The 10,830-nt window shown below is 39.7% G+C and overlaps 1 protein-coding gene across 1 annotated transcript; it reads right to left on the bottom strand.

Annotated features, from left to right (window-relative positions):
- Positions 1-1,022: 1,022 nt before the first annotated feature.
- Positions 1,023-9,357, bottom strand: LOC135470413 (RNA-binding protein spenito-like). Its single transcript, XM_064749340.1, has 2 exons — positions 6,131-9,357; positions 1,023-5,543 (listed from the first exon to the last, which is right to left on the bottom strand). The coding sequence occupies exon 1, from the start codon at positions 9,291-9,293 to the stop codon at positions 6,948-6,950; it is 2,346 nt and encodes a 781-aa protein (XP_064605410.1). The 5' UTR covers positions 9,294-9,357; the 3' UTR covers positions 1,023-5,543; positions 6,131-6,947.
- Positions 9,358-10,830: the final 1,473 nt, after the last annotated feature.

Below are 10,830 nucleotides of genomic sequence, written 5' to 3'. Positions count from 1 at the left end.
TCTTTGGCTTATTCGAAACTCTGCAAATCTCCATTAAGATGTCACGGGCGTAAATTATACAAATTCTCGGAGGTCCAAGGAAATATGTTCCAACCAGTGAACTGTATCACTTGTAAAGTTCCACTGCTGAAAACTGGCCAAAGACGTGTAATAACTCAGAATTCAGTCACGCACTCTCTACGAGCTTTTAGCCTTGATGAAATACACCCATCAGAATTGTCGCGGTGTGCAGCTCTGTTTCCAAAGCACATTCAATTTCACGAACTTATTTCTTGAAGAACATACTTCAAACATGTATTAAATATTCACTTTTCACTATGACCATCACAGCACATAATCTGTGGAATTTTTGAACTTCCTTTCAAAGATTAGATGGTATTCTGAATGCACTTGTGGCATGGTGCAATGATACCGGGCATGCAATAATAGATGTCGTCGGCTAGATCTGTCTGAGGTGTCACGGACACTACCAACACTTCCTGTTAAACGCGTCTAATTTTTCATCACAAGTCGACCAAGAACAAATAACACTTCAGCAGAACTCGTGGAGAGACTTTCCAACTTTTTGAAGACACATTCATGTAATCCTTATGCACTCCACTTTATCGTCACCATACAACTGCATAGGAAAAAAAACCTGGAACTTTGCCGTATTGTGATTTTCGGGCAGGCTTCATAAGTAAGCCAGGCACAACACAGCGGCTGTTACAATCCGATGACCCTCATCCCCTGCATGAACACATGCACAGGCACCCAAGCCACGCAATCCATGGGGTCTTGTTTCTCCAAAATGATATCTGAAACCTCTTTTTCACCTCCTACACCTTGTTCGCTGGCTCTCAACTCGACACTGCAATTCACCTCCACTCGAAGAAAGCCTTGAATATTGTTGCTAACGACGATCCCAATTGCTTCATGTAACTCTTTGGTGCTCGATATGGTCTGAAGCGTACCAAAGTTTCATGAATATCAGTGGGAACACAGGAATCACAGAAAATAATAATGAAACGAATACATGGCACACAGTAAATTGACACAGGGATCACAAGTACACACAACAAAGAAAAATAACACAGGTTTCTGTCGCACAATCTTGCCTGGAGACCACCCAATTTAATGGTTGTTGAAACAGAGTTGAGCTGGTTGCTGGTCATCAGGGGTGATCACAAAAACACAATTCATCCACACACGGGGTGGATAATAGATCAGCTTATCCACATTTGACAAGCCTGTCAAGAAGATTTCAGCTAAACTGTGCTCAGATATAGTATAAACAACTTAGTTCTCACACACAGCACGTCACATCCAATCATATGATGCTTTTCAAGTTATGACTTTTTAAGAATTTGACACTTTTCTTCAATATAACATTGCTTTCCTCAATGCCTGCACACATTTAAAAATCATGCGCAAAACTGGTCTCAGGTGTAACTTCTGGAAGAGCACTCAACACCTTTTCCCACAGGTTTCATTTGTTTGCACATAGCAGCTCAAAACAATGAAGCCATAGGCTTGAATAGAGCCTAAAATAAAAAGGCATCACATCACCATGAAGACGGCTGATTGAATGGACCAGTGCCGGCGAGAATCAATGGCTGGTCGCTCACTCCTTTTCTGAACACTATATACACTCACACTGCGGTTCACTTAGGCAAACAATTCACATTCTGTTTGACACTTGGCAAATACACGAGTTTATTTACTGGAGAAGAGTACAGTATAGGCGAACAATTCACGATGGTGTTGTTACCATGTCACACAGGATCCCAAACAAATGGGGCACTCCTATCTGCTCAGAACACGGCAACATGCATATAACCATTAGTAACACATAAAAACTGTCAGGATACAGGTACGAAATACATGTAAATATATAAGTTTACATTTTATAATAAAACTGAAGCTACTCTACACGACATACTAGAATAGCATATTATAAACATTCAATATTAATGCAATAATTGTTATATACATATTCAGCCAACGTAGTAAATTTATGCACAGAATTTATCAGTTATTGTGGCAAACATATTAAATATTTGCATAACAGATTCAATTTAACAAAAATCCAACTCTTCAACGTCGCTAATTTTCTGAACATACTAAGATTTCAGAGATAGTGGCAAATAGTTGAACCTCCATTCCTGTTTCATAATTCTGTAAGTCCGTGCTTAAGGTAGTGAATACGGATGACTGGATTTTTGTTTTCTTGATGTCTTATACAATTCACATTTCTTTAACCATTTCACATGCCACTGAGAATTGTAATTTGTCAGGCAATGACCAAGCACCTAACAAACATGTATGCCATTTATTCTAATGTAATAAATAGAGGCTCTTTACTTGAGCTTCCTTAAATAAGAATTTCTCCACATCTGAAATAAAATAGGCACTTGGCATGCGAAATAGTTACGGAAATGTTCATTTGTACACATAAATACACTAGATCATCGTATTTCACTGATTGGTGTACCCCGGATTTAAAATCCCCCAACTTATCAGATGGTTGGTGGTCAGCTTAATGGTCAGTGGAACTGGACCATTCTACATGCAAGTACCACTATACCCAACACACTGACCTGGCCTCTGACATAAAACTGCAGCGTGTCCAGCAACAAAAAGGTCGAGAAAAGCCGAAACCTCACTGGAAACTGTCAAATCTGAATGTACCAATAGGACCTGTTACATGCCTTACAGCCATACAAGTAACGAAAGTCTGGGTTCGTACATCATCAACAGACAATATGTGTAACATGGTCGTGAATAGTTTCAGCTGTCTATCTTTAAAACTTTCCAAGTGACAAACCAAAGATTCTTTGGTAATAGTATAAAAAGTTTTCAATGCAGGTAAAAAAAAAACAAAACAGAAAATATTAAAATATTTAAAATAAACATTTTAAGTCACATAGCCCCTTGATGTTTTATGCGAAAGTAAAGCATCAATTTTTACCCACAGTTCTCTAAGTTCATCTTGTATGGTAGAGCTGGCGTACAGGTGTAACGGTTGTGTGAACAGTCAGCGGACACAGGTCAGTCAAAGTTCTGGTAGGTATGTGCGATGAACCATAGCTGCCTACCTGGTCAGAAGGTCAGAAGGGGCTATACCTTAGTTTGACATATTACTGTGGAAACCTTGAGCCAAATAGGCCAAATTTAAAATTCTGTATAGAGAAAATATCTGTGAGCAAAGTTATGAAAGAGCTACATGTAAGGCCATCCTTTAAAAAAAATTTGTTGGGCATAATGTGACAAACAGAAAAAATCAACTAGCTTTTAAAGAAATTATTACTGATATTTGTAAATATGTGTCAAAGATTAGCCCAAAAAGTATAAGAACAAAAAAAAAGTTACAAATAAATAGGGAATCTCACACTTTTAACCAAATATTTTGGTTCCAAATTTCAAACATTTGCACAAGCGTTTTTCAAGCATTATTTGAACGTACTATTTTTCCCAATCTATGTTTTGTTTCTTAGAACACTTCCACAAACTACTTCGACTACAATTTCCATCAAGTGCACTAAGGTTTTTAAGCCTTATTTGAATGTGCTATGTTTTTGCAGTTTGATCTTCTGTTTCTTAGACGATTTATATTCCTTAACAATCAGTTGAAGATTATTCTGTTTATAAATGTTGAAAGTTGTCCAACCCCTTTAATTTCTTAGATCTAACCACCACATAAACTGAGATCTACAGGAAAAGAACATCATATATATAATATGAAAGCCCTTTTCCTTAAGGTCATTTAAAGAGAGATATTCTTAACAGGAAGATTGACGTTAAATATGGTGGAGTTAATGTTTCTGAAGTTACATGTGCAGTACATGTAACTGTTTCATAAAACTAATAATGTCTTAAAACACCTTGTTTTAAGACATCTTGGTTGGTTACTTTTGAACAGCTGAATACATGTTTATAAGTAAGAGCCAATGAATTGTTCAGCATGGAAACTACATTTCAAATCTTCTGTCAAAACAGACAAACTTAAGAATAATTTCTCTCTCTAGTTAGGAGTAGCTTTACGGGTAGTGGAGACCATGTAAATTTTTAGCCTACCTAGCCAAAATAGATCCAGAATAAAGAGACATTTACATACTGTAGTCAGTGAAACAATTTATAAACGTTCAGCAAATTTAACTTTGATTGGCTCTTACTCATTAGAGTGCATAACATTATTTCACAGAATATCTGAGGGTGACATGAAAAGATGACATCCATATAATCATAACTGCGGAGATGACCATGTGCTGCTCTTCAATTTTTAACTGTTACTACATGTATATACAATAAAATTAAAATACTAATTGACAATTTCTACTTTTGTCATTTTTTCTACATTAGGGATCATTTTAATAGGCAAAATCACACTGATTATCTTGAACTGCATGGTAAAGTAGTTTTCACCTTTCAAAATCACTTGCACAGCTGACATTTTGCAGCTGAATCAGGCTTTGCAAACACTTTCATTCTTAGCACAGCACACACCTAGGGTGCAGATCACAGAACATCACAAGAAAATTTACCAAACCTCAATCTTTGTTCGTGTGATTCTGTGCCACTTCCTTAGAAACATCAGAACTTTGACAGTCAATTCTGCCAACAGGTGAGTTAGTGGCTAAGGCTCGAAACTAATCACAGGTGTATAATTAACCTGATGACACACCTGGCATATTACACAGAATCTTGCTGCATGCCCCAATGTGCTAGGGAGTGAATCATCACAACCTCCTCACACCTACACCGAACACAAGGATGGCACAAGAAGTCATCACACTGAATTTAGATTAAGATTCTCAACTGAACTTCAAAGCACCAAGCCTCGATGCCACAACAATGGGCTAGGGCTAGGGCTAGGGCTAGTCATCCTGATAAACACACTTCCTGTTTTCCACTGTTAACAGTTGTACAGGAGAGTATTCTCAGCTAGGAAACACACTGCAACCTGTGGATTAAAATATCCAAACCGACGTGAGAAGGGTATCTGCTGGCAGGCCTTCGCTCTTCTGATACTGGTTTGGTCAAGAAATCGCATCTTTCACCTCTTAAGAGATGCCTTTTTAGTCTTGAAGGAAGCCAAAATATTCACATTCCTAAAAGCTGCCGGTTAATTCTGTGCTGGCCATTTCACTTCATGGGACACATGGTCTAGATGGCACTTGTAGCACAACTAAGACTAGAGATGAATCAGACGACACTTATGAGAGACTGAAGTCTTGTTGTCACAGTAGTTTTCAGTAAGATTCAGCTGAACATCCAATAGTTTATAGTCTTACATGCCACCTGTGGATAACCATTTCTTCAGTCCTATGTCATCATGAGGATCACCAAAATGACAACAATGAATCGTCTTTAAAGTTGATGACTAGCCTAATCTGAGCAATGGGAAAATGGCATTTTGTTAGGCCATTATTCACTTTCATCTCTTCCTACACATCACTCCACAATCTGCATTGTTCTGGGACTGACCGTTGGGTGGTCAAGCTGATGTGCAGTAAATCAGGTCAGTGCTGGAACTGTAAGGCTATGCCAAGATGTCTTGTGGCCTGCAAATGTAAGAACGGAACTATGTGGATGGTAGCATCATTGATTACATGTTCATGTATTTCATGGAATCAGATAAATCAAAGTGTGGCTCAGATTTTATTTCATTATTTCTTTGATTAGTGTTTACGCCACACTCAAGAATATTTTGCTTATATTGCAGCAGCCAGCATTATGGTCTGAGGAAATCAGGGGCTAACAGTGTCTGAGTGCATATATTCAAAATTGATTTCATGATGCAATGTTTGCATTAGAGAGTTATTTAACTGGTGTTATATGCCATACTCATGAATATTTCACCCATGCATGTACGATGACAGCCAATATTATGTGGGAAGGATGCCACACAGAGCTTAGTGAAACTCACAACCATCTGCAGGTTGAACCTGAACTCAAAATAACCATGAGGGGTGAGAGGCTCGCAAGTCATTTTGCAGTGATAGAATGCTAACCACTCAGCCTAGGAGACTCTCGGCAAATAACAGTTAGACTTGCTGTCACCCTACCCCCATAATGTTGGTGCATTTTAATGTGGTACATGTATAATTTATAGTACAGTTCAAGATTCATCTTATAAGTGTAATCTTACCGGTCACTCTGTCAGACGAGGGAAGTGTCCTGAATAAGAAACATCATGGCACAGTAGTTCCTGAAATAAACTTCTTCAAAACAACGTGAACATGTGTACCATTGTTAACAAAATAAAGAAATTACAGCCAGCTGCATAGCAATTTACCCTTTACCTGATCAGCACATGATCAGGCAGGAACAGGGTACCTCAAAGAAGCTGAGTTGTTTGTTGTGTAATATACTGTATCAAGTGAAAATGGCTTTGAAAACTGGTTATAACCATCAAACTAACTAGTACTAGTTGTTCATCAAACTGGCAAAATCAAAAATCAGGAACACTGAAAATATCATTTCTTGCCTGTAAACAACTACGTATCTGAATGTAAATAAGAACTACATTTTTGAAAGTGGTATGGTCATTAAATTCAAATGCTGTAGCATTTTATTGGCATCTCAATTGTATAATGTTAGCTGCAAAACATCAGAGCATTCTGTAACCCAAAGGAGCTGTGAAGACAAACTAAATAAAAATATGAAAATTTTTACATTGCTAAAACAACAAAATGGTTCAGATTACCTTTACAGTAACACTATATTCCATCTACAAAATTTGACAGCACTTTATACAAAAGTAGATTCTTTACTTTAAATTACCGTGCTCTGGCATGGCGAAACTGTCAACAACACATCACTCCGACACACATATGGCATCATACACTTGCACTGTGTATGAAAACTACATGCAAACTTTGGATTGTTGTTGGAAACTGAGACAGATGTAAAGACCGTTGCATCACCCAGCCTACTTCATGGTAAAAATTCAGGGATAATTAAGTCTAAGCAGCTCCCTTAACCACTACGACAACTAAATGTTCATCTCGTGGGGATGGAGAACTGGGCAGCTTTGGGGCTCGTTTTAACAGGAAGTCATGACCAAACTGACACTGTGGAAAAGCATACAATATTCCCACATTATCCTTGTCCTTGGAGGGATTTGGGGGCAGTGATATGACACCTGCTGCCTCCTTCTGTTTTAAATAGGAAATGAGGTTCCGTAGAGGCCTTTGCTGTATGGCCCCAGAAGGGTCCTCATAGTTTTGCAGTGTGCTAGGGAGTGCAAGAAGAATACAGTGACCCGTGGGCCCTACAGTCTGCACACGGCGACCCACCTCCTCTAACTTAGGCTGGTCTAATCGCAGCCTTTGGGTTATGCGCAACACAGGCGTTTCTGTTGTTGTGGGGTCTCGCATCAAAGTGTCCACAATTGTCACATCACCACTGACAACATGCATTCTAGCTGGGAATGCATTGCTCTTCAGGATTAGTGCACCGTTCCATGCTACAGGCAGGCATTTAGCAAAATCAACAACCGTATCAACTCCATCAACAACACTAAGTTCCTTACTACCCATCTGAGCTCTCCCATCGCGGCCACCGTCTCTCATAGTTTTGTCAAAACTTGAATTTCCATCACGGTCATGAATAAACCGAGATCCACGCTTTGAATCTGGACTTAGGTCTCTATCATTGAAATCAGGCAGCCTTCCTGAAAATTCACTTCTCTTCTCCGGACTTCGCCTGAAATGTCTGTCAAATTGCTCATCAGGAGTTCTTGGCCGCTTCTGTCGTCTGTCTCCCATGTCACCGGGCTGATCACCATCATCATAACGGCCTCGACGAGGCATACCCTCAAATCCACGAGGATTATCAGGATTTCGAAAGGCATTCATTGGGTCTCTATCTGATTGACTCCAGTCGCCACGTGATCTTTGTCGATCGTCCCCAAAACCATCAGGAAAACCAGGCCCCCCACCCCAACCCATACCACCTTGAAAGTTCCTACCTCCAAAATTCTGGTCAGGGCGATTGAAATTACCATCGTCTCTACGCACAGGTGACTGCTGCGTGATGTGGGTGATATCAGCAAAGTCGACACGCAACCGACGGTCAGCACCACCTAGAGGAAAACCTCTCATATCCTGACAGGCTGCTTGAGCAGCATCAATACTGTCATAAAGCACATAGGCATAATTCTTTCCATGTGGCCACTCGATTCTGTGAATAACACCAAATCTATCAAATTCTCGCTCCAATGTTTCATGTGTAATCCATGGTCCCAGGCCACCTACCCATAAACAAGTGGTAGGATTCGCTTTGCCATATCCAATTTTACACTGAAACCTGCCAATGTGTTTTCCAGACATGTCAACTTTAGCTTTGTGAGCAAAATCAAGGTTGAAAAATTTAATAAATGCATATGCATTTCCCTGTCCCTTAGCAGGTCTTTTAATATCTATGTCCTCAACCATTCCATATCTTTCGAAAATATGACGCAAGTCATTTTCAGAGATGTTGTAATCAAGGTTACCCACAAACAAGGTTCGAGTGGCTTTGTCGTCATCTTCAGGATTCACATGTTGAAGATGATGGGGGAATTTCTCATTGGGAGCCCGACGGTTTTCGAAGGGTTGGAAATCACGATCCCTAGGAGGAAAGTCCCTCCCATCAATACTTGGATGTCTACCAGTTCGTCTACCACTGCCCATTGAATGCGAAGGGGAGCCACCCCTTCCAGAAGGAAAGGGTGGTGGCGGGCCATCTGCTCTACCAAATTCTGGTCCTGGAGGACTAACACTGCGCCTTTTATTGTGGACAGGTTCAACACGCACTGGCCTCTCAAATAAGGTCAGCTTTGCTTTGGCGTGCCGAGCTGCCTTAGCGTCTTGTGGATATCTGAAGTTCACATAGGCAATCCTATGATCACCGTTAAAAGTAATCTTAACATTAAATTCTCCAAATTTCTTAAATTCTCTTGTAAGGGATTCCTTCAAGGCAGGTCCAGGAATTTTACTGCTTATGTTCGTGATACACAAAGACCTATACTCAAACGTTCTTTGGTCCATTCTTGACATGTGTCCCGTGCCACCGCCAAAGTCACCCATCATTCTGTCATCTCTAAACGATTTTCTGGGTCCTGGTGGAAAGTCAAAATCTCGATCGGGCAAGTATGGCGGGGGACCATCGCGCCCGCCCGGTCCCATACGTCCCGATCCTCTCGAATCTCTTCGGTCAAAATCAGGTGACATGCGCTCTCTTGGGGCATCCCTTTCATGCATGCCATATCCAGCTCTCTGTCGCTTATTCCTAGGTGGAGTTTCACGGTCCTGTCGTTTCATTTTCATTGGAAATGAATCTGAATACTGATACAAATAACAAAGATTGCTTCCACACAACACGCCTTCTATGCCGCCATCTTGTATAGGATGCGCGGAAGAATAAATTACAGCCACTTACCATTATCTTCTGCACATATTCATTCTACTCGCACAAACACTGCACACGATAATTTAGCAAGCGGCAAAATACAACTGTGTTAAGATTTTTGCATTTTTATGCCTTTCGTTTCACGTTTTGGTCGAAACCCTCTGATATATATTTTCTCGCGTAGAGAGAGCAAGCACCTGCAGGTCAAGGTAAATCGGCCTCGTGCTAATACACTGTTAGGGGTCATACTAAAATATCTGAACAGATGTCAGGCGTTCAAACGTGTATGTTGTGGTACCATCATATACATGTACTCCTGCGCAAGAACCCATGGGCCTCCCACCAATGCGGTCGCTGTGTGTTCAAGTCCACCTTAAGATGGGAAGGTCTGCAGGGGGTGGTCATGGGTTTCCCGCGGGCTCCTCCTACCATAATGCTGACCGCCGTAGTATGTAAGTGAAATGAAGTGAGTACGGTGAAAACACCAATCAAATAAATAAACACTTAAATAAAATATTTTGAACATAATCAAAGTACCTCACATGCACTGCCCTAGCATGCATCTGGTAAATCACCGACTATTTCATGGATGTAGCTATAAGAGTCCCGCTTAAGGTGGTGTAAAATCATGTCGAAGTTAGTCATTTACACAAAGTAGATTTTTCATCCATTGTTAATGCCATTCTGTACTACAATTCGTACAGTAACAACAGTGCGATTATAGTGGCGGCAAAAATTTCATAAGGCCTATGTTGAACATATACCCCATCTATACACATATTTATACATTGTATTTCTATATGGCATTGTGAAACATTTTCTGTATATTGTTGTGAGTATTTATAGATTGGTTCAAAGGCTAAATATAATTACCCACGGCCCTTATAAGTTTTTTTTTTAATCCGCATAGAGCATATTGAACAATGGTATTTTAACACTATGTAGAAATCAATGTACCAGAGATGGAAAATACCAGCGCACTGCGTCTAGACTATCGGACCCTTTACGGTACCTAACAATACATGTATATAGTTATTGCTGTATTTAAACTCAGATTAATTGTTCCAACAGTTTATTTCCCTCAATAGTATTCAATAAAATATATCACAGACAGTTCTTTACTAAACCAAAGTTTAGTAACACGTACGTGCCTAAAAAAATTTGTATTTTTTATTTTTTATTTATATATAGATTTGAATAAAGTTCTCTTTTGTCACAGAGTAAGCAGATATTTTCATGCACATAATAAATGTCACGTTGTTATAATATATGATTCTGCCCATCGCTGGTCTAATCCAGTCATGTTTTTCCAGTTACTTGACTAGGTATACAGATTGCGGCACCAGCTAGGGTTACCCCTCAAAATCTCAAAGCCGATATCTATATAAATGAAATATCCTTGAGTTCGACATAAAATTCAAATCCAATAAATAAACATTCTTCGTCTTTTCATGG

The sequence above is a fragment of the Liolophura sinensis genome, chromosome 7, assembly GCF_032854445.1.
Source record: "Liolophura sinensis isolate JHLJ2023 chromosome 7, CUHK_Ljap_v2, whole genome shotgun sequence".
NCBI lineage: Eukaryota > Metazoa > Mollusca > Polyplacophora > Chitonida > Chitonidae > Liolophura > Liolophura sinensis.
This window is presented reverse-complemented; position numbering and strand designations above follow the sequence as displayed.

Bases quoted from the DNA above. Each gene is read 5' to 3' on its own strand.
- LOC135470413 (XM_064749340.1), bottom strand. From the start codon at position 9,293: ATGAAAATGAAACGACAGGACCGTGAAACTCCACCTAGGAATAAGCGA.